Here is a 15,741-nt window from a genome sequence, read left to right as displayed (position 1 = left end):
CGGAAATAAAAATTCTTAATATTTTTTCTTTGCTATCCTTCTCATAAAGGTGAGTTACTCACTCCTCTAATATCGGCTGCGTAGGAGACTAGTGTTTGAGCTGACTGTTGTGCTACCGGCGAGTCCCAAGAGACTCTCACGAGAGGAGAAGGGAGTCGAGGACAAGGGAGCGCCCACTCGCCCAAATCCTGCACATTTTTTCACACTTTGGCTCTCAACCTTGGCAAAGTAATTGATCAGCTGTCATATAAAGAAGGCATAGTCAAAACCGCCTCTGATTTTTGTTGTTAGAAGACAATCAAAATTTAAGAGATCATCTCCGCTGTCAATCAAACAATCGGTCATGATCAATCAATCAATCAGTCGACCAATCAATCACCTTGTGGTAAGACTTTGTGAAATCCAATATCATTTCCGGTCTGACTTGCTAGATACCTAACTAACCCCACCTTCCAAGTAAATCAATCCTACAGTGACCTTCGCGCTTGTCTAGCGGCAAGGTAGCTCAGAGCATTATTCAAATCTCTGTCTCCGAGCTTTTTGCAACCATGGATAGGTTTGGCTTACTAGCAATTCCTATTCTGTTGCTTTTGAGCGCAAGTCTCTACGAATCCCAACTACTTCGCCCCCCACCTATCAACATAGCGGCTGGGAAACCTATAACGGCTACAGCAACATGTGGAGTGGGAGTCAGTGAGCCTGAACTGTACTGCAAGTTGGCGAGTGTCCCAGGCAAGTTTGGAATCAAAGGACTGGAGTGTGATCGCTGTATTCCTGATTCCTACTCCAAGGATCATGCTATAAAGTACGCAGTTGATGGATCAGAAAAATGGTGGCAGTCTCCACCGCTTTCAAGAGGACTCAACTATCAGAGTGTCAATATAACGATTGATCTCAGACGGGTATGAGTTTTATACATAACCTATTTAAAACCATTCTTAATTTTGCGTCTATCTTTAATGAGAATCTTTTAGACCAATCAGCATATTTTGAAAGAAAAAAGAAACAAGTCATGTACTCATTGATATGATATAGGACTGTGATAGGGGTTTTTTGATTGACATTACAGCTTCGCGTGTGGCGCGCGCTTCATAAAATTTGTCACGAAACTTTAGTAATCTTCCAAATACAGACCTCTTTTTAATTGACTTAGAGAATAAGTTCATCCACAGGTTTACTAAATTAGTATTTAATTCAAAAGCGCACATTATTATTATTATATTTAGTTTTGTTACGGTATATATTTTTGCTTTGAAGCCATTTTGTAACACGAGAAGTGATGAGAAATCCTCATGACCCAAGGTGTGAACCGTGCAAGCAATAAAAAGTGTTTTAAAAACATTCTAATTTTTTTACGTGTTTTAAAGCTTATGGATTATCATTACAATGCATATCTACTTCGGCAGTTATCTAAATTTTATTTAAGTTCAACTTCGTTTTGCGCATTTCGATGGTAAACAAAAGAATTCGATCTAGAACAGAATGAACCAAAAGGCGAAAGAATGCAAAGCATGTTATACAGTCCAACTGAGGTTTCCGGTTTCATGACTAGAAAAAAAATCTTCCCTCTTTATAGCTTTCTAATCATTTTATTTTTAATGCATATCGAATATGAATTCTTTATAATTATTGTTTTTTGAAGGACGCATAGAAAAGCTCATAAATTTGAGGGGGGAAATCGGACAGACAGACTACTGACTAATACCCAGGCTTTCTTCACCTTGTACAACCACGTGTGCAAGGGCGACGAAGCGCGGGTATTTTGAGCGACAAGAATCAGAATTTGAAAGAACTTTTCTCTTACTTTTGACGAGCTGGTTTTTTCTAAAAGTTAGAAATTTTCTTTTACTACCTTATTTTAAAAGTTGCTTGACATTATTCAAGTAATTTTGGTTCGTTTAAGATGAAAACACGATAATATTTCAAGTGTTTTTTAAAAGCTTTATGAGAGTTGCATGTAAATTGAAATAATTATTCAAGGTTGGTTTTAGCTAGAGTTATTATATAATGAGGCGTAGTCCAAAGAAAGTACCGCAAACAATTAGTTATTAGTTAGTTAAGATTGTTTAATGGTCCTAGGATTGTTTGCTCAGGGTTAGACTTCATTTAATGAAGAATATTCAGTTTATAATAGTTAGTTCCAGTTTAAAATGTTGGAATTTCAAAGTATTTGTATTGTTGATGTTGTGCATCCTTTACTTTACCATTGGTATTTGCAAATATACTGGTCCTGAAATGAGGCAAACTCTTGAGAAAATTAGTCTAGAATATCTGGATGCAGCAGTATTTTAGAAATTTTTGAAAATGTCTATTTTTAAATATATTTATTTTTGATTTGGTTATCAACAGGAATATCAAGTTGCATATGTCATCATAAAGACTGGTAATGCTCCTCGACCAGGTGTCTGGTCGCTTGAACGTTCTGTTGACAATGGACGCACCTTCACACCATGGCAACACTTTGCCACATCGCCAAGTGAATGCCGAAGATACTTTGGTATAGAGACCTTGCTTGCTCTAACGAGGGATGATTCTGTGAAATGCTCTACGGAATATTCTAGTATTCCACCGTTTGAGAACGGGGAGGTATGTAAACTCTTTCTCTTTGTATATTGAATATTTTTATTTTTTTAATGATGGCATTCATAAATTTAAACTCTGGTTCTTAATCTACCTGATGAACACCCTAAGAGGTACCAGCTTACTCTCTGGTGGTCCATTAATTTTGTGACACCCTAAGAGGAGGTATTACAATTGAAATAATAAGATTTTAAGCATATTATAGATAGTTAGATAAATAGCTTATGCTGTATATATATATATATATTTATATTTTGATGTAATTCTATTTTTAGTCCACACGCCCCTTGTGGAAATCAGCTAAAAGTTGTCGGGGCAAGCGTGTTTTAAAGTTGACCTACCAAATTGCAGATTTGGAACCCTAAAAGGTACAACGAGAATCCCCGCCCATTTCCAATTGGAGTACCCCCTCTTCCCTTGGGCTTGGAATATCACTATATATATCCCTGGATTGGATACTAGCTTTTGCATGTTATCTTCTACAATAGACATAATTTGTGCAATGTTTTCCCATTAAAGATCACATGTTATCCTTTGAGGATAAGATTCTTTGTTTGAGTTGTATCAATATTCATGTGTCTTCTGATGTGCAAACGTTAAACAAAGAAATGATGCACTTGAGAATAACATGTAGTCTGAAATGGAGAAACAGGGTGTCACGGTCATAAAGGTCTTTCACCTGGACCTTTTTATACACTTTTGTTGGGACAAGACATTTGTGTATAATTGTGTGTTTTCCCCATTTTCCATGGAAGTTGATTTCCCAATCATTTTCTTCTAGATTCATATTTCATTGGTTACAGGAAGACCTGGTGCATCAAACTTTTCCTACAGTTCTGCATTACAGGTAGTTATTATGTCTGTTATCATTATTAGTTTGATACTGACAGCTATTTGCTAGATTATTTTAATATCAATCTGGATGTTTGTAACATTTTAATGAGCACTTCTTAACGATTGCTTTTTCTATTATTAGGAATGGACCAGAGCTACTCACCTTCGTCTGCGACTGATGAGAGTCAAGACTCTTTTAACAGATCTTCTTCCTCTGGCCAGGGAGGATCCTACTGTTACGCGTCGGGTAGGAAATTGCTGTATGGAAAGCACGGGTAGTGGCCATTGCTAATGAGCAGCCTCTCACCAATGCGACCCGGGTTCGACTCCTGCTGATCCTGGTGTCATATGAGAGTAGAGTTTTTTGTTGGTTCTCTTCTGTAATTCGAAGGTTTTTCCTCAGGGTTTCCCAGTTTTTCCTCCCTCCACAAAAATCAACTTTTAAATTCTAATTGGATCTGTCAGCTGCCTTATCATTTGGGCTGCAAAACCTGTTAAAGGTGTTACGCCATCCACCTATGAGTGGTAAATGCATTAGATTATGCTACATATTGCGAGCCTTTAAAGTATAGAAGGCTCAGCAGCCGTTGAATTTCCTTGGGTATTTTATATAAACTCGCCACCTATTTTGGTTAAGGTTCTCAAAATTTAAAGGTGTTGGTTATTTTTGGTTGTTTTTAATGTCCATTCTTCTTATCCATTTTCAGTACTTTTATTCCATCAAGGACATTTCTGTTGGTGCTATTTGCATGTGTAATGGCCATGCTGATCAGTGCGTGGAGTCTCAGAGAGGCTCAGCAGTTGAGTTTGTTTGCCGCTGCAAGCACAACACATGCGGTGCGCGATGTGAGAAATGTTGTCCTTCGTTTGTGCAGAAAAGGTGGAGGCCAGGAGCACCAACTAGTAGCAATGAATGTGAAGGTTTGCAATTTCATTCTTATTTTCATTTTCTGAGTTTAGTTATTTAGGATCAAAGGTGTACAAAGAGAAATCTTTGCTAAACCTGTAGATATGGCGGGGAAATCTAAAGATGAAATGCGCACTACAAGTGTATTCACAGTAATATGGTTCATTGCCCCCCAACTATGACCAAGACCTTGCTATGCCCCTGTTTAGGATGTATTTTCTCAAAAATATATTTCTGACTAAATATATACACTTAATTGAAAAAACATAGTTGGGTTTGAGAAGGTCATATCATCAAAGCTAAGACTGAAAAGGATTTTGGGTACTCTGAAATGTGTATTATATTTGTATATAGACGTGTAAAAATGCACAGTAGAGCAAAGTTTATCAACCTGGATTAACAACATGTTAAAGCCATGATGCATAAAATGTGCACAGGAAGGGAAAACTGCACGCATGAAATTAACAATTGTTTGTCTTCCCATGCTCCCCTTCAGTCTTAGCTTTGATGATATAACCTTTTTTTGAACCTGACAACGTTTTTTCAATTCAGTATGAACATATGAAGTTCAAACAGTATTGCTATTAAAATTTTGTATCTTCAATATACTTATTTTTTCTTATTTTTCCCACGATCCACAGCTTGTAACTGCCATCAACATTCATCAGAATGTTATTATGACCCAGTTGTTGCCGAGACCAAAAGAAGCCTTGATTTGAACAATCGGTATGAAGGAGGTGGAGTCTGTGTCAATTGCCAACACAACACAGTTGGAATTAACTGTGAAAGATGTAAACAAGGATACTATAATCCTACTGGAATACCCAAGACCGCTCGGGATGCTTGCAGACGTAAGTGACAAGAATCTATTAACTTTGTATTAAAATTAAAGAGGATGACAAACTCACTGCTAGATACTCTGGAGTAAGTTTTTTGTAGCCAGCCTCTCATTAATGTGACCTGAGTCCTGTCGGGCTTGGTGTCGTTTGTGAGTATAGAGTTGTTTGTTGGTTCTCTTCTGCACTTCAAGGGTTTTTCTCCTCGTTCACTGGTTTTCCTCCCTCCATAAAAATCGACTCCTAAATTCCAATTCAATCATGGAATGAGGGCTATTAAGTACTACCCTCATTAAAAAAAACTAGGATGGTATTTAGTTGTGGCTGTGATTTTGGCTAATCTAGTAAATTTGAAGATATTCTGCAATTGTTCAAACTTAAACTTTCTTGACCAATGATCTAGTATTTTCTTACATTAATATTTTAAATTAATTTCAGCTTGTAACTGTGATCCAAAATACTCTACTGGTCGCTGTTACGATGGCAGTGGTGACTGTGAATGCAAACCCAAATATGGTGGAGCGCGTTGTGACAGATGCAGAGAAGGCTTCTATGGATTCCCAGACTGTAGACGTATGTACCGCAATCAAAAACCCCTTTAACATGATTATTTTCTCCATTGCTATGCTAACTCATAGCTCTGACTCCCCTTAGTTACCGTCGCAATGTCCCACAGACTCAACAAATTAGCTAGAACATTCCAGAATTTAAAACTCTGATTGTTGAAAATGGAATATAAATTGTTTCAATTGTTCACTGTGATGCCAAAATAAGATAAAATTGCCTCATATTCCTTGTTTTACTTTTTAAAATGGGTTCTACCATGCCGTTGTTTGCGGGTCAAGATTTTAATTCCACTATTCTATTGTATAATTCAAAACCATGACTGGATTCTTTTTTTTCAGCCTGTGATTGTAATCCTGCTGGCACCACTGGACGAGTCTGTGGACCTACAGGAAACCAGTGCCCTTGTAAGCCAAACTTTGCTGGTAACAAGTGTGACAGCTGTGCACCTGGTTACTTTGGATACCCTCAATGCCAACGTAAGATTTTTATCACTGTTTTAACTTTTATTAAATGGCACTATTGGCAACATAAAATCTTTCAAATGATATTCATTGCCTCTGAGGAGGGGGGTGTAAAAGGGTTTCTGTTTAAGGAAAGGTAAATCAGCAAAAGCATTTTCTCCATTGAAGTATAAGACTCCATTCTGAGGCTTCAATGTGAAGATTCAAACCTTGCCTCTTTCATGTTAACTCCTAGTGAGCATTGCATGAAGATCTCAACACTAACCTACCCCAACACTGTCATGGTTACTACAGTATGCCAACCATTTACATCAAGACCATGGCCTTTTTGAGTCATTTGATTATTTGTTTCTTTTATTTCTTCAGGCTGTAACTGCGATAATTATGGTTCCTATGATAGCTATTGTGAATCTACAACTGGTCAGTGCCGCTGCCGACAAACCTACCAAGGCAGACAGTGTAATCAGTGTAACAGGGGTTTCTACAGCTTTCCTGAATGCAAGCGTAAGTATTTCAAAGTATCTACACTATCTCCTCATTGAATACCAGGTGGTCATGGCAACACCTTGAGTGTCAGTCTGGCCGGGTCGCACAACAGACACCAATGCTGTACCAAGTTGAATCTACATGTGGATGCTTACACTTGGCATGGTTGCAAACCATTGTTTATATAGGGAACGCTGCTATTATTGATATTTTTTCAGGGGCTTAGGTAGGGGCGCTAATGGGCCAGCCCTCCCCCTTCACACAACAAAATGGCGGATTTTTAGAATCTAAAATTTAATTAATGATAAATTAAAGTTGTAATGTTAAATTCAAACGTAAAAAGTAATGCAAGTTATTTTTGGTTCAGAGTTTCAGGTGCTCAAACAAAATGAAGGATTTTAAAATTTGGGCCTCCCCCTTAGGAAAATCCTGGCTACGCTCCTGCTCTTTCCATTCATTCATTTTATACAATGGATTAATATTTTCTCTTTTGGACTTGCGTCACTTCAATTCAACTTTAGACGTCTTGCACCCCATCATTTCGAATCTGTTCCATAATCCCCAAGAGGTGTGCACAAGATCTCACTGTAGATCTTTTTAGTTCAATGTAATATGTATATTTCTCATGGTTGTGTTTGATGCCTTTTCTATTTGTTTCTACAGCTTGTAACTGCGATTCAGAAGGCACTGCCCCTGGCATTTGTGATCCAGTATTTGGTCGCTGTATCTGCTTGAAGAACTTCGCTGGTGCTCGTTGTGATCAGTGTAACGATGGCTACTACAGATTTCCTGAGTGCACAGGTAAAGCTACTCTTAACTGAGGCCCTAATCATGAGTTTAATGGAATTGATATCAGGGATTACACTTCCGTAGCACTTTTTAACTCAGGCCATGAGACCCACAAAATTGCTCAAATTTGGGTCCCATGTATTGTGTTGTTGGTACCAATCAACTCTTTGGAAGATATCATCAACATGAGTGAAGTGAGTAATGGAATGGTACCAATTAATGAAACACATTGGAATTGTGAAAATGCCTTGATCGTATTTTGTGTAAGAATGCAAGATTTCTGTGTTAATATGATCCTTGGATATCTTGTACTTTATTCTAAGGTGGTTTTTTTCTGGTCAATTACACTGCAATAAATTTTCATTATTTAGGAAGAAATTCAACCGCACATTTGAAGTCTTAAAACCTTAGATATGAATGGTTTAAGATTACGGTCTTTAAATTATGCAAAATGGAACTACCTTGATGGATGCCATATTTAGTGCTCCTTTTGATGACAGCAACATTTTTTGTAACTGAAAGAGCTGCCCTGTTAAAATAAAGGTGTCATTCATTCATTGATTCAATAAATTTTCGCTATAATATTCCATGCTGTTATTAATTATTCATAATTTATTGTTATTCTTTAATATTATCAGCTTGTGGCTGCTCTGAAGAAGGCTCTGTCACCCCACGCTGTGACGCCAGAGGTATCTGCACTTGTAAGGACAACTACATCGGCACCAAATGCTTAAACTGCAAGCTTGGTTACTATGACTACCCAAGGTGTATCAAGTGTGCATGCGACCCACGAGGTGCGGTCCATGAATTTTGTGACCTGAATACTGGTCAGTGTACGTGTAAAAGAGATTACAGAGGGCTGAACTGCAACCAGTGCAGTGCGGGAAACTATGGGTTTCCCAACTGTAGACGATGTCAGTGTAACCCAGCTGGTATTAAACCAATCAGTGGACGACCATTTGGAGATTGTTCTTATTCTAATGATGTAGGTATTTGTATGTACATGCTTGCCTTGGATAGCTAACAACATCTGGAGCCATGGGCACAGGGGGGGGGGGGGGGGTGGGGTGTTGCTTGATCTTGGCAATCAGTGTAAAGGTCAAGGATTTGTTGGCTTGAAATCTTCTGAAAAACATATCCTTATTCAAGATTTAGAAAGATATCTCCACAAATGTCTCTAAAGCTCTTTGTGACCCAAGATTTTACGTAATTTCCGACTGATAACGTCACATAATATTTTTTATATATTTAGGCTCCCTTAATGTCATGAAATTATTCTAGGGTCAATGTGATTTCAAAGACAAGTGACTGACAGATGGATAACGTCACATTTTAGTACTGTATATTTAGGCGCCCCTTAATGACGTCATGCATTTATTCCAGGGTCAATGTGATTGCAAAGACAACGTCCAAGGTCTGGTCTGTGGCGAGTGTAAGCCTGGGTTCCATAATCTTCAGTGGTGACAACCCAAGGGGCTGTGATGCGTGCTATTGTGACTTGGCAGGGGTAGTGGCGGGAATTGCCAACTGTGATGACAAAAATGGACAGTGTACATGCAAACAGCACGTGACAGGCACGAGGTGTAACACGTGCAAAGTTGGGTACTTTGGACTTGAAGAGAAAAGGGAATTTGGCTGCACAGGTACGGTTTCATTTCGTCTTACTGCTGGGTTTCAATCAGCTAATAAAATTCATATTTTCTGAATCTCATTATCTGCTTCAAATGGTGGCCAAACGCTGACCACCATGTGCTGTTAGGCAAATCTGTCAATACTCTGGTTTCGAGTTCTCTTTGCTCGGTCTTAGTCTCGGTTGTGCGTTAAGATATTCCGCTATTCAACTAAAACCTGTGGCATTTATTCAACTTGCATTGTTCCGTAGTACGTACATGCCTTACTATATATTGGGCCTTAATATAAAAAAAGAACACATTTGTACACGATCGAGGTTAACACTGAGCAAAGAGGAACTCAAAATGGCGTAAGGAAATGAAGAACATGCATCATGCTTTTGAATTTTTCTTCCCACTGCTCACAAACTGAACTCAATTTATCCAAATAATCAAAAACAATGTTGTTTGGATATATAGGTTACGCAAATGTAAACTAAAGATGCATCAACTTTATTTAGAGGACTTCTCCATTTTAAGTGGTCATCTGAGCCACAGCGAAGGTCTACCCATTCACAATAATATTTTTCAACTGAGTGTTCATTGGTCCGGCTAGGGATTTAACCTATTACCTCCACACAATAACGTGATCTCCAACCCACTGAGCCAACAGGAAGGCAAAAGGCCAAAAATTATGAATGTACTGATAAATATCTCAATTTCCTCAGGGTGTAACTGTGACGTGGGTGGATCGTATGACCAAGTGTGTGACGCTAAGACTGGTCAGTGTAAATGCAGACCTCATGTCGAAGGTCTTGACTGTAGCAGGTTAGTGCCACATTACATGATCTCGTTATTCTATCTGCTTTAGCTTCAAATACCCGTTATGAGGAGCATTGATAGTTTTAAAGGGTTAAGGGCGCAACTACGAACGCTTTAACATAGGTCCTTGGCTCGAGAGAATTTGGGCAATACGCAACTCTGCGGTTTTGAAGTAAAATACATTATCTTTACCTTTGGTGGCGTCCGTAAGGATATGGATAATGAATGCATAATAATAATGATGATGGCGCTAATGATGAGATGATGCCGGATGATACATAATCAGATGATGAAGTATGTTGTAGGAGAGTACATGATACAGGCATGATAATGACACGGTTAATGATAATGATGAACGTAAATAATGGTGATAAGAAGATGTTGATGATAACAAGGAATGCTAGCGATAATATTGTATTGTGATAATGGTAATGTTGACTAAAATGGCGATGATGACGCAAAATGCGACAAATTGATGATAACTTAATTATGCTATTTATGATGATACTTAATGATGAATGATAACACTGATGTTACATGATGATGATGATGACTTTATTATGCTGTTTATGATGATACTTAATGATGAATGATAACACTGATGTTACATGATGATGATGATGACTTTATTATGCTGTTTATGATGATACTTAATGATGAATGATAACACTGATGTTACATGATGATGATGATGACTTTATTATGCTGTTTATGATGATACTTAATGATGAATGATAACACTGATGTTACATGATGATGATGATGACTTTATTATGCTGTTTATGATGATACTTAATGATGAATGATAACACTGATGTTGCATGATGATGATGATGACTTTATTATGCTGTTTATGATGATACTTAATGATGAATGATAACACTGATGTTGCATGATGATGATGATGACTTTATTATGCTGTTTATGATGATACTTAATGATGAATGATAACACTGATGATACATGATGATGCTAATAAACAATGTTTTGTCTGCACTATTTTTTCTTACCAAGAGTTAATCAACACCTCTCACATGACAAAATGATTTATCAATTCAGGCCAATCAAAGAATACTACTATCCAGATCTACTTCATGTCAAGGCAGAGGTAGAAGATGGCTGTGTCCCTGCTCCAGCTAATGGCGTGCAAGGTCGTGACGTACCCGGTCTATTCCAGTCAGATCCCGCCAGGCAAGGAGATGATAATGCTAACTGTAATCCTGTGCGATATGGCTTTGACGAGGCGATCTATCCCGGTTTCTCGTGGAAAGGATATGTTGGCTTCAACGCTTTGCAGGTACTGTAAGAAATATTCAAATGTTTTTGAACTCTAAAACAAACAATGAGCTGATCAAAGTTAGGGCACGGCTAACGCACAGATTGGATTGTAATTTAGTTTGTTATGCTTTAAGGAGGAAGGGAAACCGTAACTTCCTGAGAAAAACTTTCGAATCGAAGGCCTTTTCTGAGCTCGACAAACCAGGTACATTCCGGTCTAGCTTGGGTAAGCAACATCATGAAAGACGTGATGAACAAAAGATGTTTGCACCCAAGCTAGACCACAATGCACCATGTTCGCAATAACAGAAATGGTGGAGATCTAACAAACTCCACTCACATATGAGTCCAGGAATCGAACCCGAGAGTCCATAATTTCATTTTAAAAATGTTACAACTTAATTTTTGTTCGATACTAACAGAAAGAAGTCAAGATCACCTTGGAAGTCCCAAGGACAGGCCGCTACCACATTGTGTTTAACTACGCCCTAAACCACAGCAACCCCGTCAAGGGAGAAATTTCACTCAGTCCACGTGGTCAGGGATCAAAGCAAAGCAGTGCTGTTACATTTGGTTCTACTCAAGTTGGATCGACTTATGTCAGCGGGTTTGCTACAGCAGGAGAACCAGGACAACCATCTCAGTTTATGTTGACACAGGGGACTTGGGATTTGACATTTAAAGTACCCCCCTCTAAGCTTCTTGTTGTAAGTCAAAATGATTATAAATATCCATTTTGCTTTTAGTTAGTAGTTAACATATGTTTCTTGGAGGGATATTGGGGAAAGAACACGAAGAAGAGCAAATGTTGGAGGTATATAATAAGAGACGTTCTTTGCATATACCGCCAACATGGCCGCCATGTATGTCTTTTGACTTTCGTGGAGACCAACAGTGGTATTCAGGGAAATGCCCAAAGACAAGGCATCAAAGTTTGAGGAAGCTTAGAGATCATGGATCAAAACGTCTAGTTTTATTTTTTTTAGTATATATGAATAAAAATTGATTACTGCGCAAAATGGACATGTGACATTCTTTGCTGATGAATTGCAAACGGTGTAAATGATTGCCTGTTAATGTAATTGAAAGTCACTGCTTATGCAAAAATCTTTAATGCAATTGTATTCGGCTCTAATGAATGAACAGTTGGATGTAGTTGGAAGTATTTGCGCGTATATTGGGCTAATCTTTGCGTAAATGTATAGATATTTTCTGTATTTACCTCTGACGAAGGAATAACGCTTGAAACGTCAGTAAAGTCACACAAAGTAAGTTTCCTTGTTATTCACTCGTTTTTTAGGATTACATCTCAGCAATCCCTCAAGAATACTACGAGGCGTACATCCTCCAACGTAAAGTAAACAACCCGTGTATAGTGAATAGCCAAGACCCGCTGTGTGTTCAGTACTCGTATATCAACACCATCAGACCTGACTTCCCTACTGTCGAACTGGAGACAGGATACATCATTACACGACAAGGAAGACAACAGACTCATGTGTTTGACGACAAGAAAGTATTGAAACAACTGGACTTCAACGCTATGGCTTATCTGGACAGAACCCAAGTTAGTAGTATTCTCCGATTGCACGTTACTACATCGCAAGGGCGGATCCAGGGGGGGGGGGGGCAAAGAAAAAATTAGATGTTTTCTTTATTGTTTTGCGTTGTGTTGATGGAAGAAAATTAATTAGCCCCCCCCTAAAATTTGGTTTGTTCTTTATCGATGAAATAAAGAAATTTATTTATTTTTATTCATCAATTCATGTTTGTAGACTCGTGTAACAGAAGACGTGAACCTTCCCAAGGTAGGAGACTATGTACTCGTCATGCAATACTACCATCCTTCGGACCAAACCAAGACGCTAGACGTGTACCTCCGATCAAGACGCAGCCAGCAGAAAGGAACCTTTTATCTTCACAGCTGTCGCTTTAAGTTTGGCTGTCGGCAGGTTGCTTTGGATAAAGACAGGAGACTAAAGATATTCAAGGCCAATGAAATCGAGCGACGCGTTATAACTCTTCTGATAGATTCTGATACATCTGTAGCTGTGGTAAGTAAATGTTACAATTCGCATTTCTACCGGAAATACGTCATGACTAATGCTTCATTGTTTCTTTTACCCAGGACTCCATCACCGCTATTCCACTTGAACAATGGAATCTAGACTACGTAGTTCCCAGGCCTCTCTGCACCACCAAGAATAATAAATGTATTTCCACATCGTACCCGATCCCTAAAGGTGCTGTCGAGTATGACGTCGCTGCAGACGGAAGTAAACCGCCTCCTAATATATTGGACCCTAGAACCACTCTCAAGTATTTAGAAGGCCAGGTGAGTCTACACAGAGTACCCAATTGTCATAAATCTCTTTACCCTTTGCTTAAAAAAATATTAAACGCGCACGTGCTGTGTGCAGTTATAAAGCACGCGGAGATTGGCAGAACACGAGAGAAGTGTTAGAAGAAGCACAACATTTAGCAGAGTGTTTGTTAACGCTTTTCAAGTGTTCTGCCGATCCCAAAGTTTATGACTGTACACAGCAAAATACAAATTACAAATTAGAGGAGCTGTTATTTCAAATAAGAATGACGAAATAGGATGAAATAGATGTACAGAAATAGATGTATAGAAATAGATGATCACCGCGACCTAACATCTATTTCACCCCGGCCTGCTCTGAGTCTGACCTCTAGCTCAGCTGGTAGAGCATCGGTAGTACAATTCCGAAGGTCGTGGGTTCGAATCCCAGCGAGGTCGGAAATTAATTTTTCCGAATTTAATTCCAAGGGCTTTCGCCCGGAATAACCTCGTTCCCAAGCACTACAACTTACCTATATTATCTTCTACTATTTCATTAGTGCCACGCGGTCCACATACTCTCATCTTAGCATAACACATAATTGAGTTTCTTCTGTCTTTTCTAGACCTCGTACAGTATCAGTAAACTGAAGACGGGCAACTACACCATCGTAGTCCATTACTATCAGCCAAAACATGTGACCTTCATGTCTGAAGCCACCGTAACCAGCGATAAAAAGATATCTGGGCAAGTCCAATTTGATTATTGCCCTAATGTTGAAGGCTGCCGAGCCGTTGTACAAAAGAAAAATGACAGGACGAATGCGTTCGATATCGGCAGGCCATCGGGAGAGTTCCAGATGGAAATTCCACGGGGATCCTCGGCTTGGATAGTAAGTATTTAATTAACCTCTTTCAACAAGACATAGGGGATGGTACTCAGTGGCCTAGGGTTTAGTAGAAGTGGTGGGTTGGGTCGTTTGTCATAATTTCATTATATTTTGCTTACGAAGCGAAAATGAAAGAAATTGTTTAGGATTACTGAAAAGTGCTTATAATGGGCTTTCTGTGGATTTGGCGGGAAAATTCTCGCTAAGCGCGGCGCGCGCCTTTCCGACTCTCGCTACACCGCTGCTGGGACTGAGTTAAATTATATGATTGAAAAAAGAATTATACAAAGACTCAAAAATTTAGTGTATATTAGAGGGCAGGTTAAATAGAGGATATTACATAGCCGCCGCGCAGAGATACGGATTTTATCTCCGAGTGTTGAGTGAACGCAGCGAATGAGTAAGATATTTTCAAAACGAGAAGGTAAGATCCGTAACTGCAACGGCCATGTAATATTCTGTTTAAAATATGTTTATCGAATTATTACCAATGATGTTATTTTCACGTGTGAAAATAACACTTTTAAGTAACAGAGAAAAATAGATATTTCATCTATGATTATATATTAAAGCCCCTTCTCCACGGTACCTCCTAAAATTCAGTGATAACTCTTGTGGTTATTTCCAAGAAATATTGACTCAAAAGAAGAGCGACTGGTCAATTCAATTTATCTTTTTTTTATTTTCTACAGGACTATGTTCTCTTCATTCCACGAGACAAGTTTTCTCAAGAGGTAGCTGATCCAAACCCCGTTTCCTTCTCCAAGGATTTTGTCGTGGACTGTGCTAAGGACAGTTTCTTTATCAAGCCCTCTGCTTCATCCATTTGCACTAAGCCTGTCTTCTCACTTGTTACGGCATTTAACGATGGGTAAGTGGTTTTGAGTGTGTAAAAGCTAGATTTGGTAAAACGAAGATTGTATTTTCTTTGAAAAATCGATCGAGTTGAGATCATGGAACCATGTTGGAAATTGCCACTTCCAACCCTCGATTAAAATCTAACAAAAAAAAGAAGAAAAAAGAAAAGAAAAATAGAGAAAACATTAAAGCATGGATGAGGTAGCGGTGTGAGCGCTCGCCTCTCACCAATGTGACCCGGGTTCAAGTCTCTCCATGCTCGGTATCGTATGTGAGTAGAGTTGTTTGTTGGTTCTCTCCAGTACTTCGAGGGTTTTCTGGGTTCTCCGGTTTTCCTCCCTCCGCCAAAAATCAACTTCTAAATAAGCCTGAAGCGAGATGACGTTTTACCCCCGACTCTAGACCATAATAGTTTTTAAAATTCTTTCATATTAAAATTTTTGATTCTTTAGAGAATACAGGAACAATAGTCATAACTAAAGAACAAAAGCAGTTTGAAAAGGTTTATGGTCTAGAGACGG

The 15,741-nt window shown here is 38.7% G+C and overlaps 1 protein-coding gene across 1 annotated transcript in view; it reads left to right on the top strand.

Annotated features, from left to right (window-relative positions):
* Positions 1-480: 480 nt before the first annotated feature.
* Positions 481-15,741, top strand: part of LOC116294006 (laminin subunit alpha) — a 43,862-nt gene continuing 28,601 nt past the window's right edge. Inside the window, 21 exon segments of the mRNA XM_031701524.2 lie at positions 481-902; positions 2,350-2,586; positions 3,362-3,427; positions 3,557-3,661; positions 4,122-4,335; positions 4,963-5,172; positions 5,596-5,730; positions 6,063-6,200; positions 6,552-6,689; positions 7,335-7,472; positions 8,099-8,445; positions 8,844-8,918; positions 8,920-9,103; positions 9,799-9,898; positions 10,952-11,189; positions 11,593-11,877; positions 12,471-12,737; positions 12,946-13,224; positions 13,299-13,505; positions 14,099-14,365; positions 15,055-15,233. Of these exon segments, the coding sequence (XP_031557384.2) occupies positions 549-902; positions 2,350-2,586; positions 3,362-3,427; positions 3,557-3,661; positions 4,122-4,335; positions 4,963-5,172; positions 5,596-5,730; positions 6,063-6,200; positions 6,552-6,689; positions 7,335-7,472; positions 8,099-8,445; positions 8,844-8,918; positions 8,920-9,103; positions 9,799-9,898; positions 10,952-11,189; positions 11,593-11,877; positions 12,471-12,737; positions 12,946-13,224; positions 13,299-13,505; positions 14,099-14,365; positions 15,055-15,233 (4,163 nt within the window). The 5' untranslated portion in view covers positions 481-548.

Source organism: Actinia tenebrosa, unplaced genomic scaffold, assembly GCF_029948245.1.
Source record: "Actinia tenebrosa isolate PJP-AT-01 unplaced genomic scaffold, QUT_ActTen_1.0 PGA_scaffold1__47_contigs__length_23844297, whole genome shotgun sequence".
Classification (NCBI taxonomy): domain Eukaryota; kingdom Metazoa; phylum Cnidaria; class Anthozoa; order Actiniaria; family Actiniidae; genus Actinia; species Actinia tenebrosa.
The sequence above is the reverse complement of the archived record's forward strand: the minus strand, read 5'-3'. Positions and strand labels throughout refer to the sequence as shown.